A 21,362-nucleotide genomic window follows, 5' to 3' on the forward strand; every position below is an offset into this window, starting at 1 on the left:
ACTATCTTCCTACCTTGAAAAATTCACCATTCTGCTACCCTACCAATACAGCTTCCGTCCTAACTTCAGCACCGAATCCCTTCTGACCTCCTTAATCTCAAAAGTTCAACATCTCCATTCTTGCAACAAGTTCGCCGTCCTTCTTCAATTCGACCTCTCTGCAACTTTTGATGTTGTCCATCATGATATCCTACTTTACCAACTCACCGAGATAGGCATTAACTCCACAGTCCTTGACTGGTTCTCGAAGTTCTTACGCTCCTTCTCCTACACATTCAACATGAAGGGCATTTCTTCCTCCCCCTGGAACCCGATCTGTGGAGTCCCACAAGGCTCACCTCTCTCTCCTATCCTTTTCAACATTTATATGTCCTCCCTCAAACTCCTCCATCTCTCCCCCCTTGAAACACTTTACACTTACGCAGTAACATCTTTGTCCTCCTTGAGACCGACCGGAACCTCACCAACCTCTCTGCAAACATATCCTCGTGTATTTCGAACCATCAATCCTGGGCCCACACTGTGCAGATGAAACTGAACGAATCCAAAACAAAACTTCTCTGGCTCGGCCCAAAACTGGACCAACTGCCTCCATCCCTCTGTCCTCTGGCCCCACTCTGCATCTTGAATACTCAAGTGAAATTCTGGAGTCATCATTGACTCTACACTTTCCTTCAATGATCACCTCAACTCCCTAATAAAAAAATGTTTCTTCAGCCTTCACATGCTGAGGAAATTGAGAACCTGTTTCCATCAAAAACACTTTGCCGTCCTTGTCCAATTCACCATCCTTTCCAGACTGACTATTCCAACTCTATCTACCTAAGCCTAACAAAGAAAAACCTTCAAAGACTCCAGCGGATTCAGAATGTCACTGCTAAGGTTATCTTCGCAAAAAGCAAATTTGACCACGTCTCACTGCTTTTGTCCAAGCTCCACTGGCTTCCGATAATCTCCAGAGTCCACTTCAAATGTGCCTGCCTTACTTTCAAGATCCTACATGGCATCCTCCCCCCCCCCCCTTTATTCCTCTTTCTTGGAACTCCTCTCACCCCAATTCCACCAGATCCACCCAAAAACTGAAACTTTCCTTTCCCTCTCTAAAAGGCGTCTCCCTTGTAGGAAAACTAGATTCCTCCCTCCCTTTTAGAATCACTGAGCTCTGGAATAACCTTACCTCCCCACTTAGGAATCTGAGCTCCCTCCAACTCTTCCGTAAACATCTGAAAACCTGGTTATTCTCAAAATGTAACTCTTCCTTCCTCTCTGTTTACTCTAGTCCTCTAAATTTTCTCTTCATCTTTCCCTCCACTGGAGTTCCTTTCCACCCTAATTCTTGTTAATGTAATGTAATGTAATGTAATGTAATTTATTTCTTATATACCGCTACATCCGTTAGGTTCTAAGCGGTTTGAAGAACCGTGTCAAGCTCTGCGAATGTTGAGATGATGCGGTATACAAACCTAAGGTTTAGTTTAGTTTAGTCCCAAAACAGTGTTCTTCCACCGCCGGTCCACGGTGCGATCGGTGTGGCGTTATCTTTCAGCTAGCTCTCTCTTCCTTACTGATTCAGTGCACAAAGCCACGGGCAGTGGCTCCTACGGGCATCCTGCACCTGAACCGGAAGCCTTCTCTCTGACATTGCAATGTCAGAGGGAAGGCTTTCAGATGAGGCACAGAACGTGCAAGGTGCAATAAGTACTATTAAGGGGGCGGGGTCTGGGGTGGAGATTGGGTAGAGATGGGCGGGGTCTGGCCCACAACTTAGCCCCATGTTCTTCAACTGCCGGATCACGGACCGATGCCGGTCCACAGAATAATTCTTTTATTTCTGCCGGTCCATAGGTGTAAAAAGATTGAAAAACACTGCCTTAGAGGACTCCTCAACTTTAGGAAAGCAATAAAAACATACCTTTTCACTTAATTCCCCCACCCATGACAGATGGATTACAAAGAAATGTATATTGGTACTAGATCCTCGGTATGTGTCATGTTAGGTTAAAAACATATTGTTACATATACCCTAGATTTGTTTTATTAATCTGGTTGTAAGTAAATGATTATAGATATGGACTTTTTCTATACCATTGTGTCTTATTCAGATTTTGTGTGTTTGAACTGCTTTCTGTAAATTTCTTATAATATTCAATAAAAACTATTGAACTAAAGAAAAATCTTGAAATATAACTGTGGCAAATTGTATCTGTAAACTGTATCTTAGTTAAAAAAGTGAGTGCTAAGAAATAAAGAAGGATGTTATATAATAGCACATATTATAGTAACAGCAGTCATTAATTGAAAAGGTAAATCTTGAAAAATATTGTTATTGATGGCTTCTTATAAGGAAAAAAGAAGGAAATATTTGCTTCAGTCCTACAAACATAAGAACAGCCTTACTGGGTCAGACCAATGGTCCATCTAGCCCAGTATCCTATCTTTACAGAGGCCAAATCTAGTCACAAATACCTGGCAAAAACCCAAATAGTAGCAGCATTCCATGCTACCGATCCAGGGCAAGCACTTCCCCTCTGTCTGTCTCAACAACAGACTATGGACTTTTCCACCAGGAACTTGTCCAAACCTTTTTAAAACCAGCTACATTAAGCGCCCTCGCCACATCCTTTGGCAATGTATTCCAGAGATTAACTATAAATTATTTGAAAGTAAGCAAGATGTTTAGGAAAATAGATGAGGTAGGGGAAATTAAAATGCTTCAATAAGGTTATATAGTAAAATTAAAATTAGCTAGGGAACTAGCTAGCTAATTATCAAAAGCGTCTCTAAAAAGAAAGCTCTTTAATTTACTCTTAAATTTCTCCAAGTTACGTTCTTCCCTCAAATAAATGGGAAGCAAATTCCATGTTTGGGGGGCTGTAATAGAAAAGATAAATTGCCGTCTTGTACTAATAATTTTAAGTGAAGGGATCGTCAGCAAGTGTTGTTCATTAGAAGTATATGGAATTAGTAATTTATAGATGAAAGCAAGAGTTTTATGAAGTAGGGATTTGAATGTAAGCAGACATAATTTATATGTTATCCGGTGAGCTACCGGAAGCCAGTGTGCTTTCTTAAGAGGTGTCACGTGATCAAATTTCTTGGCTTTTTATATAAGTTTAATAGAAGCAATCTGGATAATCTGCAGTTGTTTAATTTCGTTTTGGGCAATTCCTTTAAATGCCACTTATCTTAATTTTTAGCGGCTCAATCTGCAACTTCGGGACTGCCTGCATTAAATCATCATCAACGGGTCCCGTTTCGCCGCTTTATAATCGTCTTCTTTACAATCGTCAGGAACCCATTTATTACACTAATATTCTTAATTTATGAAAATATGTAAGTGTTTAAATGAATACCTTATGATCATCAGCTAACTTCCTTCCAGCCCACATCTCTTTCACCATCAAGTGCCAAAGATCACACTCAGTTTTAAGATTTGCTTCAAACATTTCCTTTCGTGATGAAGTTTTAATTCGCAGAGTTGGTATTCTCAGAACTAGGAAAGCAACAGTAGTAATTTTAATATCCTAAGAAAAGAAAGAGATAAAATATTTAAAAAAGATAATGCATTTCTTTCCAAATCTTAGAAAAAATATTATCTCTGGATCTCCACTATCTTATCTAACAAAAACATTCTGCCTACAGCTAAAGTACTGAACCAATGACGCCAATAAAAACACATCAATACCACCAGCTGCACATACTGTATGTAGCAGGACTTGCTTATCTACTCCTACCTTAGCTGGCTTCATGTACAACTTTAAATTAGTTCCCTTATTTTCTAACTTCTGTCACTTTGTTTTATCTGTTTATATGTTTCACCTCTATTTACACTCTATGTTGTCAGGGCAGGATTAACGGTTAGGCCAAGTAGGCATGTGCCTTGGGCCTGAAGAGTTCAGGGGGGCCCAGAATACTGCCTGCTTCGATGACATCAATGTACCTGTTTCCGGGCCCAGTTCCAGACATACGAACGTTGCCTTCTTCATTATTCAGTGCAGCTGAATTTGCAGTCTTCAAAAGGCCATGGGCAGCGGTTCCTAAACTGCTCATGGCTGTCTCTGAAGCCTTTCCTATGACACTGGGATTTTGTCCGAGGGAAGGCTTGTGAGTCAGCCATGGGCAGTGTGTAGCTACCTTTACCCACGATCTTTTGAAGACTGCAAGTTAAGCTGCACTGAATAATGAAGAAGAATGGAGACAGTGCTGCTTGGACTTCTGGAGCTGGGCCCATAGGTGCACTGTTACAGGAGGGGGGATATGGGCGGCCCAGTGTACTTGGATGCCTAGGGCCTACCAATGAATTAATCCTGCCCTGTATGCTGTCAACAAGGATGTTTTATTGTGCATAATGTTGATATTGTAAGTAACATATTTTGCCATAATGTATTATATGAATTTCTTAGGTTTAAGCGGGGTACAAGTTTTTAAATAAATAAAATATATACTGTTATTTGGACGTTTCTTCTGCTGAAATTGTATACTATGGGCTAGATTCACTAAGCAAACTGATCTTGTACCGATCGGTTTGTGACCCGATTGTTCCCTGATCCGATCAGCGCATGCAAATTAGGGAAATGGCATGCAAATTTTGGAAGGCAGCGATTCACTAAACAATTTATACAAAACCGATTGGCCTTGCCGATCAGAAAAGAAATGACTGTTGAAGACCAGTCACTTCTATCCTGGATGACTCTCCTGCCCTTTAAAAACATGGGCTCGCAATGCTTTTAGCAGAATATATAAAAAAGGAATTTTTCCTTTTTTATATATTCAGCAATGTGCATTGCACGCCCGTGGTTTTAACCCAACAGTGTCCCCCCTCCCTGAACCAAAAAAATCTACCCCGCCACACTGAAATGACACCCCCCCGCACTGATGCCTGTCGCCACTGCCGCTGCCCACCCACCCCCTCCCCTTGCATGAAGGAATTTGACAGGAGGGATGCCAACTCCCTCCTGCCATCACAAACTCGTATGGGTCCACCCCCCTCCCTGTACCTTTCTAAACATTGGGAGCAGGAGGGGTGCCCAGTTCCTCCTGCTCCTTAGGCCTCCCATTATCTTCAGGAGAAGGAGGAAGCGCAAAGTCCTCCTGCTCCTGCTGCTCTGCCAGCCGCAATGCAGGACCTGATTAAAGGATAGGCCCAGTAGGCACATGCCTAGGGCCCAAAATGGTCAGGAGAGCCCGATGAAGGAGGGTATCAACAATGGACAATTTTTTTTTTTTTTCCAAATGGCGATGGGCCCCCCCCATCGATGGACCGATCGGCAACGGACACCCCCCCCCCATCGACGGAAAGTAAGATAAGCAAGAAACGCGGGTAAGAAAGGCAACTGTAATTTTGCAAGTGGTGCTGCTTGCCCAAAGCTTCCCTCTGACAAAGCTTCCTGTTTCCGCTGGGCACATCAGAGGGGAATCTTTGGACAAGCAACACCGCTTACAAAATTACAGTTGCTGTTGCCTTTCTTACCCGTGTTCCTTGCTTATCTTACTTTCCGTCGATGGGGGGGGGGGGGAGTCCTGTTGCCGATCGGTCCGTTGATGGGAGGGGGGGGCGTCTCCGTTTAAAAAAAAAAAAATTGGAGTGAAAGGTGAGTGGTGAGATGGGCCTGGTGTGGAGGGAGAACTAGAAGGGGGCAGGGCAGATGATGGAAGTGGGGATAAGGGAGACAGAAGGGACCAGGGCAGGGCAGATGATGGAAGTGGGGAGTACCCAGTCCTCACATCCTCCCACTGCTGCTTTCCCACATGCTGGATGGGGGAGGAAGATAGTTAGTGAGATAGTGGAGGGGGGAAGGAAAAGGATGGCAAGCTGTGAGTGGACACAGTGAAAACAGGAAAACTGAGGGCTGAATAGTAAGAAAGAATTTAATTTAGACAGAGGCAGAAAATAGAGAAGGAAGACCAGAGAAGAAAAGGAAAGGGAAGAGAGAGGAGAGAGATTCCAAAGAACAGGGAAGGAGAGAGATATCAGATCTGAGTGGAGGAAATGAGAAGACAGAGAGATGCTAAAAACCACGGGGGGGGGGGGGGAGGGGAGGGAAGGCGATATGGAAGGAGAGAGATGCCAGACCATGAGGGGAACAGAGGGAAGATGATGGATGCCAGAGAAAGGGGGGGGGGGGGAAGCAGGAGCACCAGCTATAGCTACACTAAGGAACGCTATTTTAAATTGTTTTTATTGTTTTTAAAAAAGTCTTATTTACTTGCTGTTTTATTTTGTAGCTTCTTTGCTTTCCCTCCTCTGCCGCCGCGCGCGCCGGACTCCGCCCCCAACCAGCTTCTTTGCTTTCCCTCCTCCTCTGCCGCTATATGGCGGCGCGCCAGACTCCGCCCCCAACCAGGTCAGCCCATGCTCTACTTATTCGGGCTCTCTGCGGCACACGCCACGCCTCACAAGCACCCCTGCACCAGCTCTCTGTGAGAGCCACGCCCCAGCCTGTGAGGGAAGGGCTTTCTCCTGCTCTTCAATTAATCTCAGCAGGTGTGTGCCTAAAGGGCTTAGAGCCTGTTTTCTAAGCTGAGCCTTACCAGAGCCTGGTCTAGGTTTAAAGGAGTGTTTGTCCTCATTCTGTTCCAACTCCTCCCAGGGCTCCTGCTCTTGGGAAACCTCCCCATAATCAGAGTGCTGCTCCATGCTAGTTGGAGAGCTGCCACACTGATCAGCTCTCTTAAGCTTCAGGGCTAAGTTCCTCTGCTTTCTAACTGTTCCAAGGCTAGCTGTAGTGCTGGGCTTGTGACAGTATCGGCTGGGAAGCAGCTTACAAAATACATTTGTATGGAAAAGAAAGTACTCACATGACTGGAAATGACATGAGATTTTTAAAATTAATATAAAAAATCATCAAGTTAGCTTAGATAGTCCATCAAACGTGACATTGGGTCTCCAATTGTATAGTTAATTCAAAGCGCTTCAAAATATCTGGAAAATCGTTTTCCTGTTGCTTACTCCCATATCCTGTTACCTGCTTAACAAATGTTATATCCCACATTCAGATTGGTAACCAAACCTCAGGATTGTAACCACCACATTTAAAGTCACTCAGAGTTGTGAAAGTCTTCAAGGGGGGAGCCGCGCCCCCCTAGTGGTGAACCAAGGTTTACTTTCCAGTCATTGCAACTCTGTTGGTGCTGGTTACGCTCCAAGGTTGATTACAAAAAAATAAATAAATAAATATCGTTACAGTCTTTCAAACACTTTGTTTCTTTTATCTTTTCAAACGAACATCGCTCTGTAAATAAGAAAAGAGTAGCTTGATAACTTAGCTTGTGACAGGTTCGGGGTCTCTACGTGGCCCCGTTTCGGTTTCTTCTTCAGGAGACCCTATCATAAGTATGCTGAAAATCCTTTTCAATGCTGGTGGAATGTTTTAAGTTCGCGATGTAGCAACATCTAAAATACAAAGTGTATATAAACAGCCGGGTTTGAGAGGAGAGATTACACTATCCTCACTACGGCAAAATTTATAAATAAGTTATAAGGCTAATACAGAAAGAGAGGCACAGCAAAGTTACATCCCGTCAAAAGAACGCTGCCGGTGCAAGAGATTTCAACTGCCAGAGGAACCACAGCGGCAGTTCTCCGGTTTAAATGTATACAGGGGGAGGAGTTTGCTACACGTCAGAATTATGGCTGACGTCATTCCTAGATGTGATTCAATGTTGGTCTTCCAAAAGGTCCATGAAAAAAACTAGTTACTGTTTTACACCCAAAAGCTGAAAGGTAAAACTACAGTTGTCACTGTGAAAACAGCGAAATATGAGTGGGGATGGTGTCACCAAAGAATCATATTCATAAAAAAGCCATCCATTCCATTTCGCTATTTAGGCCGTGGGGCTGCAGCGTATTCAGAGTTAATGCTATTAACCTAACTAGAGGAGGAGATGTGGCCCATGCACTTTGGAGACAAGAACAGAAGTGGATTTTCACTCTGAATACGCTGCAGCCCCACGGCCTAAATAGCGAAATGGAATGGATGGCTTTTTTATGAATATGATTCTTTGGTGACACCATCCCCACTCATATTTCGCTGTTTTCACAGTGACAACTGTAGTTTTACCTTTCAGCTTTTGGGTGTAAAACAGTAACTAGTTTTTTTCATGGACCTTTTGGAAGACCAACATTGAATCACATCTAGGAATGACGTCAGCCATAATTCTGACGTGTAGCAAACTCCTCCCCCTGTATACATTTAAACCGGAGAACTGCCGCTGTGGTTCCTCTGGCAGTTGAAATCTCTTGCACCGGCAGCGTTCTTTTGACGGGATGTAACTTTGCTGTGCCTCTCTTTCTGTATTAGCCTTATAACTTATTTATAAATTTTGCCGTAGTGAGGATAGTGTAATCTCTCCTCTCAAACTCGTAGATGTTGCTACATCGCGAACTTAAAACATTCCACCAGCATTGAAAAGGATTTTCAGCATACTTATGATAGGGTCTCCTGAAGAAGAAACCGAAACGGGGCCACGTAGAAACCCCGAACCTGTCACAAGCTAAGTTATCAAGCTACTCTTTACTTATTTACAGAGCGATGTTCGTTTGAAAAGATAAAAGAAACAAAGAATCTTCATACGAGTGTTTGAAAGACTGTAACGATATTTATTTATTTATTTTTTTGTAATCAACCTTGGAGCGTAACCAGCACCAACAGAGTTGCAATGACTGGAAAGTAAACCTTGGTTCACCACTAGGGGGGCGCGGCTCCCCCCTTGAAGACTTTCACACCTCTGAGTGACTTTAAATGTGGTGGTTACAATCCTGAGGTTTGGTTACCAATCTGAACGTGAGGTCAGTTTATTCGTATGGACTTTAGATTTTTCTGACTTCCTCTAGTTTCTAACTAGTATTACCCCAGTGATATCATAAGGAAATTAATGTAATGTAATTAACAAATGCTATAGGCTTATTCTCAGTATTTAACCTCAGTATGCTATTAATTTTTGACTATATCCTCTGCTGTTTGTATGATGATGTATTTGCTATGGTCTTAGTCTGCTGGCTGGGTTGGAGGGCAGAGGGGAGTACAGGATAATCAAGCCATTGTGACATCACTGATGAGGTTGGCTCTAATTGGTACAGGGTAGGAAGGTGGGACATGGTGCAGAGTCTGGCAGGGAAGGGGACCGAGTGCAGAGCCTTGCAGGACAGGGAGGAAAGGGGGCTGAGTGCAGAACCTGGCAGGGGAGTGTGTGAGGGAGGGGTCACTAGGTGCAGATCCTGGCAGGGCATGGCAATTGAATATTAACTCCCATCTTAGATTCGAGTCAACCATTTTTCCTCCTTTTTGGGGGGGAAAATGGGGATCTCAAATTATATTCAGATCTACTTATATTCGAGTATATACGGTACATGTGTGCTATCACTTATGCCCCACAAGTGTTAATAGCTACTTCATACCCTGGCCCCTACCTTGGTATGATATTACATAATAATTCAACTTTTGTTATGTTAGATAACTTAATGAGAACAGAAAGACATCCATTAAAAATTATAAAACTTAACACAGTTGCTGAATTTAACCACAACCATGCATTCTTACTACCTCTATATCTCTGAATGTTGCAATTTCAACATAGCCTGGTCTTCCTTCCATCAAAAGAAACAGACGCTTCTGGGTCATTGCTATTTTTCCTACTCCATAGTTGGTTTTGACTGAGCTCGATAATTTGTACACACATTCGTTTTTATCCAGTTGCTCTATTACTGAAGGAGGTAGGTTGACATCTTCTGCCTCTGCTTCTGTTTCCATCCAATAGTTGTAGAACTCTTTGAACGTTTCAGGGTCTATTTGTTTCTGGTGTCCTTAAATAAAACAATTTTTTTTTTCTTAACACTGCAACCAATTAAACATTTTTACCAAAATTAATGACAGCTATTAAATGTGCAGGACTACGGTAACTCCCTCGTCTAAAGCTGCGGTAACGGCCCCAAAGCTCATAGATATTTAAAGGGCTTCGGGGCTGTTGTCGTGCGGCTTTGTAGAAGAGGGGGGGTAAGAGAAATTATGAATTAGCTAAGAAATAAACTTTAATTGTAGGGCATTAATTTAACTCAGTAGTTCAGTTCTGGGGTTGAATGACTGCCAGTCCAAATATTCACACATCCAGGGATAAAAAAAATCTTAATGATCAAAACAGAAATCAGAACTGCTGAAGATACTAATTCATAATACTATCTTATTTCAAATGCACATAAAACTAGAATAGACATGAAGGAATTTTTTCAGGTCACAGGAACTGTCTGCATGATCCATAGGATACGAGTTACTTCGAAGGAAGAAAAATAATCTATCACCATCGAGAGATGACAAAGCGCGACACAGGAAGTTAAATGTCTCAACTGGTCTATATGCCTTATTAACCATTCCTATTGTTAATTTCTTTTGTTATCTGCACTGAATCCTTGTCATAAATTGCGGGATATAAGACTAGTATAGTATAGTAATTTTATCAAACTATTTCAGTTAAAAGTAGGTAAAGCACATTCTAAAATTGAATCTATAGAGAACATGAATAGAGCGAAAAATCTCCACCTGGTCAATTTCCCAGTAACTCATTTATTGTCACCTGAGATTTTATTGAGGAAGTTTTTCAAAGAAGTACTGGGAATGGCCAATGCAGAGAACTTTCCAATAAATAATTATTACTATATTCCTCCTAAAAAAGCTGAATCTGCCCAGGATGTGGGCCATCTGATCACACCAGAGGTAAATTTGACTGAATTTTTGGAAGACACACAGGATGTGATTCAGAGTCGGTCCACCCTGGTAATAACATGCATGAGTGAGATGGACAAGATGCTGATTATGAAACTTTACTTTAAAAATAGGTTAATGAAATTTTGTGGGGATTTGGTTAGGATTTTTCCGGATTTATCTAGAACCACTCAGTTGAGGAGGAAAGAATTTTTGAAATTGAAAGATAGAGTGTTGGCACTGGATGCATCCTTTTACCTGAAATTTCCCTGTAAATGTTTGATTAAGTTACAAGATATTGAGTATTCATTTTGGGACCCCATACAATTACAACAATTCTTAGTTGCAAGAGAATAAAAATAAAAATATAAATGAGATTTGTTTCATCTAGCTGAGATTATGAGGAGAATTAATATAAAATATCCCTATTTTTAAGGAATGATTCAAGGTTCTTTAGTGTGAACCAATAATTTAATGTTCTTTATTTTCTTGAATTTCAGTTAATTAGAAATAGCAAGGTACTCCCCATTAATGTGGGCTTAAAAGGAATTATGTATGTATATTTGATTATATATTGATTTATGTGATTTTCCTTTTTTCTTTTGAAGTATTGGATATTGTAATGTATTCAAAATTATAAATAAATAAATAAAAAAGTAGGTAAAGCACAAGATTGCAGCTATTTTTATGTGATCTATGTGAAGGTGCTCTCAGGGTATAGTTTGGCAGAACTGAAACATACACCTGCATTTTATAAAACATATGTGTACACACAGGACCAGATTCTCAAAAAAGCCACAAAAAGTTAGGCGCAGACAGGTGCTTAACTTAAGTGTTTTACACTTCTTCCTCCGGACCGTGAATGGTGAAATACCGCGAATATCTTCTGGTCCAGTTCTCTCGAGACTACGGCGGGAGCTCACGGCAGCCATTTCCTACTGGCGATCTGCACAGGGCAGGAGCGTAGGAAGATCGCTCCTGCCCCGAAAGCCTGCTAGACCACCAGGTGAGCCCGGGATGCCAGGGGGAAGGCTAAACTATGGGAGTTTTTTCTTTTTTTCCCCCTCCCCAAACAATCGTGAATATGTGAAATCGCGATTGCCGAAACCGTGAATGGGGAGGGGGAAGTGTAATTGGTTTTACATGGCATGATAATTGATCACATCATTAAAAACCAATTAAAAATGGATTTTTAAAATACATTTGGCGCTGCTAGGAACCTCTGGGACTGGCGCCCGAGTCCATAGCACCTAGCGGTGCCTAGGAAGCCAAAAGCCTGGAAGTAGATGTGTTTAGGGGTGGCGCTGGACTTTGGCATCACTAGGTGCCACTGGCCGCAATTCTACAAGGACACTAGACACTGGAAAAGTAGGCCTGTAAAACCTTGGCCTACATTTCCAGTGCATAAAGTCCTTGCTAGCTATGATTCTGTAAGTGGAGCTTGTTCATGATTGACACATGACAGGTGACACTTTTCTAGGTGTGTCAGGCACTACTTACAGAATCAGCCCCACAGAGTACACACACATCTTTACACCTACAAAACTAGGGTTACCAGATGTCCGGGAAAACCCAGACATGTCCTCTTTTTAGGGGCTGTCCAGGTGCCAGGGGGGGTTTTCCAAAACCTGGCAGTTTGTTCGGGTTTTGGAAGACTCCGAGCTCAGAGCTGCGACTGGAGTGCCGATGAACATGCGCAGATGCAACATGATGACATCACACGCATGCACCATGCATATGTCATCATGTCGCATCCACACATGGCTCTGAGCTCGAGGAAGAAGAGATGAAGTTTGTGTGGGGGTGGAACGGGGCTGGGCCATGTGTCCTCTTTTTTTTTTTAACAGATGAAATATGGTAGCCCTGTTCACAAATTGGTCCACAAGAATGTGTGCAATACTGGGTGATCACTGAAAAAAACTATTTTATAAAGGCAAAATGATGCCTATGTTGCCTTTTAAACACTGCCCAGCCTAAAAATCCCTTATATACCAAGATAAGATATTGAACTTAGAACAAAAAATGTTTCAGTTTCTCTTATTAATGGTATTAATGGTTTATAAGGGGACATTGGAAAACCATCCACAGCAATGTTAGCATATTAAAAAGATGCTGTTTTTTAAGGCTTGCTTTTCTGAAATCACCAGTCCTTTAGAACACACAAGGAGACCTTGAAAAACAATAGCATTTTGATATGCTGTTTTAAGTTTTTTATTCATTTTTCATATAACAAGTGTATCACATAAATTTATACAATTTCATTGAGTACACACTTTATATTCCTTCATGTATCACTGTAAATACAACGTATCATTATATAATCCTTTACTATAATATTGAAAAAGTAACTGTGCTTTTTGGTCATGGGGAAGATGGAGCTCTCCACTCGTCACTCAAAAACTATGCGAATACAGCTGGGAGGTGTTACCTCATGCTCCCTACAGTCCAGACATGAGACCACCAGACTTTGACCTTTTTCCAAAGTTGAAATAACCTATGTGTGGACATCATTTTGCACCTCTGGAAGATCTTTCTTCCGCCGGTACCTGAGCCATTCGGCAACTGAACAAAAACGGTGTCTTGGATGGAATAATGAATCTTCCCGGATGTTGGGACTCGGTCATTGCAAAGCAGGGAGACTATATTGAAGGATTGTAAAGAAATACTTGAGCATTTTGATATGCTGATTTCATTATGGACAATTTTTATTATGAGAATGTGTCACGAATATGATGTCATATTTGGCTATAAGCTAATCAGTGTAGGTCAGTTCTGATATTCCTTAATATATCCACTGAATTGATACATAAATTTGAGCACCTATGTTACAGAACTGCCAATTACATGTCTCTGTACAATACTGAATACAGTGGTCTCTGTACAGTACTTTGTACACTTGATGGGCTCAATACAAGGAATAATGAAACTGAAACAGAATACAGTACTGTACTTTGAATTAAATATCGGGTCAAACTAACAGTGCCATCTAGTGGGCATCAAGTAAATAGCACACAAGTAGCATTCTGCTTTGAGCTACAGAAGGTAGATCTACTACTACTATTTATCATTTATATAGCGCTAAAAGACATATTCAGCACTGTACATTTAATAGAAGACCCCTGCTCACAAGATATTATAATCTAACTTGGACAGACAAACATGACATATAGGGTCAAGAATGCAGAACCCAAGATGAGAGGAGATAGGAGTTGAAAGTAGTCTCGAAGAGGTGGGCTTTTAACTGGGCCTTCAACACTGCCAGAGATGGAGCCCGCCATAGAGATTCGGGGAGCTTGTTCCAAGCATATGGCACAGCAAGGTAAAAGGTGGAGGAAGAGAAGGGCACAGAGACGAGGAACTTACCGGCTGAGCAGAGCTTGCGGGGGGAGGGTATGAACATAGGGGGAGATAAGTGAAGAGTGATAGTAAGATCTCTACTTTGGAGGCAACTTAAGAAAAAGATGAAGCACATGCATAAGTCTTTTATATGAGAAGAAAGGTCTGACAAGTAAAAGAAAGCATATAGTAGCAGAGGTTGATTCTTACAGTTATTCAAATTTAGAAATAATGCTATTATTCTTTCCATTTTATAAATATGACACAATGAATTCCACCAAAAACTATAATTGAGTCTGCTCCAATTTTTCCAATTACTTGTGATTTGTTGTATGGCGACCCCTGTCATAATCAATAGAAATCTGTTGTTTTTAGGTGAAATTTGGCTCTTTGCTCTCATTGACATTCCAAATAAAACCGTATCATGCGATAATGCCACAGGATTTTCCAATAAACAAAGAATAATAGTAATACAAAAGGGAAATTATAATAAATTCAAAGAGGTTTGGGGGCCATTAACTAGTTATTGTAATGAATAGATACCATTTCTCCTTTATTAATATAACTGAAAAAGAGGGGGAGGGGGTGGGCATGGGGGGAATTCTGATTTTTTATTAATGTTTAGATTAATCGAAAAGAATATTTTGTATGATATAATATGGCTGGATATGATATAGTGGGGGTGGGAGGGAGGGGGTTGAATTTGATAACTTTATGTGCATTATGATAGAAAAATCAAGTGATGTTTTCAAGTTCAAATGTTACTTTGTGCTACACTTGCTGTAAGTTGTAAAATAAATAAACTAATAAATAATCCGGTTGGCCCAGGAGCCTAAAGTCCCTCCAATGGGAGGAGCCTTAGGTATCTGGGCCAATCAAGGCCTTAGGCCCCTCCCTGACTGGGCATCCCTCCTGCTAGGAATGTTAGCGGGGAGTGGGGGAGGGGTGCTGGCAGGAAAGATTGGGCATTCTGCCTGCCAGAAATGTTGTGCAGGGTGATGGCAGGAGGGAGTGGGCATCCCTTCTGCCAGCCGACTTGCGGCAGGATTCGCAGGTTCTCTGCCGCAGCCACTCAGTTGATTACTGCAGGGGAATCCCCCCTAATTAGCTGAGTGGCAGTGACTCCCCAAAGCCGCAATTCTGTAACTGGCACCCTAGAATGATTGACAGGCAATCCAACTTGGGTGCCGGTTACAGAATCGCAGCTTTAGGGAGTCCCTGCTGCTTAGCTGATGGGGGAGGGGGGAATTCCCCTGCCACGATTGGCTGCTGCAATCTTGCAGCAAAGATAGGCAGCTGAAATGTAGGCCAGGGTTTTCAGCCATTTATCTTAGCATAAATCTCAGCTGGGTAGGCGCTTTAGCCCGCCTAACGCCACTTCTGGCGTTGACCATGCCTGCTTTGGCATTCTGCAGCCTAAAGCAGCTACCTAGCCGTGATTCCAGCAGCCATTATAGCCGCCTTTTATTTAGGCATCAGTAGGCGCTTCAACACTGCTGTTTCTGACTGCATTTTTCAATCACTTAGGCATCGACAGGGTGCCTACATTTAGGCTCTGGTTATAGAATTTCCCCCCTTAGTTTTTAACAAAAATCCAAATATAATGCAGGGAGACCTGTGTTAGACATCTTTTGAGGAAATTAAGTAGGATAATTAAACTATATGACAGATCTATAAACACTTTGTGTTATTTAGATGCTTGCCCAACTTATATTTTAAAGAAGGCATTACATTACAGTACATTTATAGACTGCAAAACCTACTAGATCGATGCGATTTACATAAGCAAGAGACTGTACAAATTATTGAATTATAAAATTTGAGACTTAATCATTAATTTCCCAAAAATCTTACAACCAAAAATGTTTTCAATAATTTTTGGAAGTGCAGATAGGAGCCCGAGGTAGCCTGAGGTAGCATTTAAAATAATCCTGTTTGACTGGGTTAATGACATGCTAAAGAGTGGTCTTTTCCCAAACTATCCAAAACACGTGGAGGGGCATAATAAAAAAAAACGTCTAAGTCCCCTTTTGGCCTAAGGCCTTGAACGTTGAAAGTAGAAGCAGGGAAGATGTCCATTATTAAAAAAAACATCCAAAAGGAGTTTTTTTTTTATAATGGCCTGCCTTTACGTTCAGCTGTTTAAACGCCCAGACCACCACTACATCTACACTAACACCATATAATCAACCTAAAAAAGCCTAACTCCCAAACACCCAAATCAAGAGCTTTTAGGCGAAGGAGACCATCGTTGAATGGTTGGCCTTAGGGCCTGATTGGCCCAGGCGGCTCAAATCCCGCCCACAGGTGGGACCTGAGATGCCTGGGCCAACCAGAATAGGCCCAGTAGGCTTAGGCCCCTCCTGTGGGCGGGGCCTTAGGCACATGGACCAGACATGGACATGTTAACATTTTTACTAAAAGACACCAATGGATATATCAGCCAGGTATCCAATTATAGACCTGTAACGTCAATACTATTTTTAGTTAAGACCCAGTTAAGGCCCAGTTAACACCCAACTAAATTCCTATTTAAAAAAATGTAACATTCTTCATTCTACTCAATCAGGTTTCTGTAAGGGTCACAGTATAGAAAATATTCTAGGAGCCATGTGACATCATTAGAACTAATCTCTCAAAGGGTTACAGAGTTTTGATACTACAATTTGACCTATCTAGTGCCTAAGATTTAGCAAATCATGTTCTGTTGCTAAGAATATTGTATGAAATTGGTATATCAGAGAACATTTTAAGTTGGTTTAAAACGTTTTTAAAGTGATTCTACAAAGCAAAAATGTCTTCTAAGATATCCAAAGAATGACAACTCCCTTACCGAGTGCCCCAAGGTTCTCCACTATCTCCAACCCTTTTCGATATTTTTTCTGCACTCATTAGGTTATACATTGGAAAAATCTAAACTTATTTATTTTATACATGCAGACGATATCACGGTTCTTATCCTCTTCTCTTGTTCCTAGATCACATCAAATCTAAAGTAAGCAATTATATGAATTTGATCAGAGAATTGGATGACGGTCTGTCAATTAAAATTAAATAAAGAAAACAAATCTATCTTAATAAATCATCCAACGATGGGAACTGAAGTCAAAGTGTTATCAATAAATAATATTATACTCTGGTCTCATTAATCAGAATTCTGAGATTACATTTTGATAACAATCTCTCTTTGTTACCACATGTCAACATATTAATCAAAAAGTCTTTTTGTCTTTTTTTGGAAACTCAGAAGGTTAAGAAAATAATTTGATCATCGGCAGTTTCTTTTACTGGTGCAATCATTATTCATGTCCTTAGTTGACTATTGCAATGCTACATTTTTAGACTGCCCTAAATCAATAATAAAAAAAAACCCCTTCAAAATACCCAAAATACTTCAAAAATAGTTATAAGACTAATTTTCAATCTGAAAAAGAGTGATAGGATCACACCTTATCTACTAGAGCTGCACTGGCTACCAGTGGAAGCTAGGATCCATTATAAATTATTTTGTATATTATTCAGTACTCGGTTTGGGGACACTCCAGATTACATACCTCAACTTTTTAATTCTCCAAAAAGTAAACTTTGAATTTAAGGCAAAACCATACCTTTCTTTTTCCTGATATTAAAAATATAAAATACACCAGGATTTTCAAGCAGCCAAACTGTGGAAAACTCTACCTAGTAGAATTAATCAACAAATTAACTTTAAGAGTTTAAAAAAAGATCTAAAGATCTATCTGTTTGAAGAATCTGCTGTATTAGATCATTTATTTTTTGTAAACTGCTGTGAACTTCCATGAGGTATTGGCGGTATGCCTACTATTTACACTTACCTACTGTCAGTGCATCAAAAAGTCGATGTATAATGTCAATATCTTTGATAATTCCAGATTCTTGGACTCGCTTCACAAAATCTTCAAGCTGCATATGCTTTTTGGGCAATTCAAACTTTTTCACATGGTCATCTGTTTTTGCCACATCTCCTGCTTTTTCCATTACTTGGTGAATAAGTCTTTTCAGTTCAGGCCTGCGATCTGCCTGAGAACGTTCATTAGAAGGCATGGCTTCTACCACTTTCCTTACCAGGTCACTGGGGAAAATTCGCACATCAGTTTTGTACAGATTCTGAAAGTCTGAAAGGGCAAGCAGCAGTTTTCCTTGCATCAAATAGGTAAGCCCACGAAGATAAAAGTATCGTGCCAACAGTGCTGAGTCTTCAGGTGACAGACTACTGATAGCTTTGCTGAGGTGGCTGCTGAAATCCATGTAATAAGACTGAACACAGCGATTTATTAGTGGAAAATGGACTTCAGGTAATTTGAAAGTATAAAGTGGTATTGATGGTATCTTTATTACTAAAATGAAACCAACACATACAGTTCCAATTAATAGTCTGTTTTAAAAACTTGTACAATATGATAGACTGCATCTTAAACAACATGAGTGTTCAGACTACAACCTAAAATTATTTCATTATTTACAGTTGCTAGTTCTTAAAACAGCAATCAATAACAGTTACTGCTATCATTAATTTGGGCTTGATTAAAAATAAGAATGTTTAGTGATCTAATTTTCAATTTGGATCTGAAATAAAAGTATCAGATATTGCTAGTATGGTCTGGGGAAGGAGAGAGAAAGACTAAATTGTCATTTTTTAGTGAATCTTGCTATGTATGGTCTGGGGAAGGAGAGAGAAAGACTAAATTGTCATTTTTTAGTGAATCTTGCTAGTATACTAGAGCAAAGTAGTGCTAGTAGCCAATCAGCTAGCAGCTCTGCATGGACAGGAACAACCTTCCATCACTCCTGCCTGAGCAGAGCCACTAGCTGATTGGCTGCCAAGAGTTCTAATGATTCTGAAAGAACTTATGGCAGCTAATCAGCTAGCAGCTCTGCGTGGGCAGGAGGTGAAGAAAGGACACTCCTGCTGCGATTCACCACTGGACCACCAGGGACACTAAGGGTATGCAGGGGAGGCGGGAGGGAGATAGAAATTCTTAGATCAGTTTCCCAATCGGGCAGGATAACAAAAATTAAATAAATTTGGAGTTTTAGATAAATAGTAAATGAAATGACGGTAGATAAAGACCTGAACGGTCCATCCAGTATGTACATTAGTTATATACATTATAAATTCATGATTAGTGTTCCTATACTCAATTTACAAGACCAACACAAATCATCAGGATGTTCTTTCTGTATTTTTGCTAATTTGTGAGGGGTCCAGTAAGCCCTGTACATCAAAAAGAAGAAGGACTTTCGATGTGGTTTATAATTGGTAGGGGGAGGGTTTAGGTGGTGTTGAAGAGGCGGGTCTTCAGAGATTTTCTGAAGTCCACGTATGATGTGGCTTCAAGTATTAGTTTTGCTAACCATGTGTTCAGTTGAGCTGCCTGGAAGGAAAGCATTCTGTAGTCCAAAGCACCTTAATACCAAACTTTGGCTACTGTAATGTCCTACTGATAAGTGTTCCAAAAAAATATCTAAAGGTAATAGTAATAGTGGACATGACAATGAAGCCGTCGGCACAGTGCGCAGCAGCTAAGAAAGCGAATAGAATGCTAGGAATAATCAAGAAGGGTATTACAAGCAGAACAAAAGAAGTTATCCTGCCGTTGTATCAGGCGATGGTGCGCCCGCATCTGGAGTACTGCGTCCAATATTGGTCGCCGTACCTAAAAATGGATATGGCGATACTCGAGAGGGTTTAGAAGAGAGCGACACATTTGGTAAAAGGTATGGAAAACCTTTCATACGCTGAAAGATTAGAGAGACTGGGGCTTTTTTCGCTGGAGAAGCGGAGACTTAGAGGGGATATGATCACGAAGATCACGAAGGGCATAAAGAAAGTGGAGAGGGACAGATTCTTCAAACTTTCAAAAACTACAAGAACGAGAGGGCATTCGGAAAATTAAAAGGGGACAGATTCAGAACCAATGCTAGGAAGTTCTTCTTCACCCAACGGGTGGTGGACACCTGGAATGCGCTTCCAGAGGGTACGGTATTGGAGTTCAAGAAGGAAAAGGGGATAGAAGGGTATAGATAGAGGACAATGGACAATACTCAGACTGGAATTGCGTCACCAGTGGGGTGCTGCAGGGCTTGGTGCTTGGACCGGTGCTCTTCAACATCTTTATAAACGATCTGGACATAGGAACGACGAGTGAGGTGATTAAATTTGCGGACGATATGAAGTTATTCAGAGTAGTGAAGATGCAGGAGGCCTGCGAAGATCTGCAACGTGACATAATCAGGCTCGAGGAATGGGCATCGACATGGCAAATGAGGTTTAACGTGGATAAGTGTAAGGTGATGCATGTCGGTAACAAAAATTTCATGCACGAATACAGGATGTCCGGGACAGTACTTGGAGAGACCTCCCAGGAAAGGGACTTGGGAGTTCTGATTGACAAATCGATGAAGCCATCCACACATTGTGCGGCAGTGGCGGCGAAAAGGGTGAACAGAATGCTAGGAATGATAAAGAAGAGAATCGCAAACAGATCGGAGAAGGTTATCATGCCGCTGTACTGGGCCATGGTGTGCCCTCACCTGGAGTACTGCGTCCAGCACTGGTCGCCGTACATGAAAAAGGACACGGTACTACTCGAAACGGTCCAGAGAACAGCGACTAGGATGGTTAAGGGGTTGGAGGAACTGCCGTACAGCGAAAGATTAGAGAAACTGGGCCTCTTCTCCCTCGAACAGAGGAGATTGAGAGGGGACATGATCGAAACATTCAAGGTACTGAAAGGAATAGACTTGGTAGATAAGGACAGGTTGTTCACCCTCTCCAAGGTAGGGAGAACGAGAAAACACTCTCTAAAGTTGAAAGGGGATAGATTCCGTACAAACGCAAGGAAGTTCTTCTTCACCCAGAGAGTGGTAGAAAACTGGAACAATCTTCCGAAGTCTGTCATAGGAGAAAACACCCTCCAGGGATTCAAGACAAAGTTAGACAAGTTCCTGCTGAACAAGGACATATGCTGATAAGGCTAGTTTCGGCTATGGAGCTGGTCTTAGACCAGAGGGACGCTGCGTGAGCGGACTGCTGGGCATAATGGACTACTGGTCTGACCCAACAGCGGCAATTCTTATGTTCTTATGTTCAACACTTTCAAAATCTCACTAAAAACACTTATTTAGAAATGCATACCCCTCAAACTGAACAAAAACTGGGGTAAATCACACAGGAAAATAAAAAGAAAATAACTACATTTTGAAGTACTGATTTATGGACATAAAACTGCTTTTTTATAATAGGAAAAGCGATATAGTAAACAAAATATACCATATACCAAAGCCCAGACAACCTGCCCACAGTGACAT

General features: G+C 41.2%; 1 protein-coding gene across 2 annotated transcripts in view; it reads right to left on the reverse strand.

Annotated features, from left to right (window-relative positions):
• The window catches only part of DENND3 (DENN domain containing 3), a 178,484-nt gene that overhangs the window by 45,422 nt on the left and 111,700 nt on the right, over window positions 1-21,362 (reverse strand). For both annotated transcript variants that reach the window (XM_033934187.1, XM_033934188.1), the window contains exons 13-15: window positions 17,867-18,388; window positions 9,543-9,802; window positions 3,354-3,524 (exon numbers count right to left, since the gene is read on the reverse strand). In XM_033934187.1, the coding sequence (XP_033790078.1) occupies window positions 3,354-3,524; window positions 9,543-9,802; window positions 17,867-18,388 (953 nt within the window). The remainder of the gene's footprint in view (window positions 1-3,353; window positions 3,525-9,542; window positions 9,803-17,866; window positions 18,389-21,362) is intronic.

Source organism: Geotrypetes seraphini, chromosome 2, assembly GCF_902459505.1.
Source record: "Geotrypetes seraphini chromosome 2, aGeoSer1.1, whole genome shotgun sequence".
Taxonomy (NCBI): Eukaryota; Metazoa; Chordata; class Amphibia; order Gymnophiona; family Dermophiidae; genus Geotrypetes; species Geotrypetes seraphini.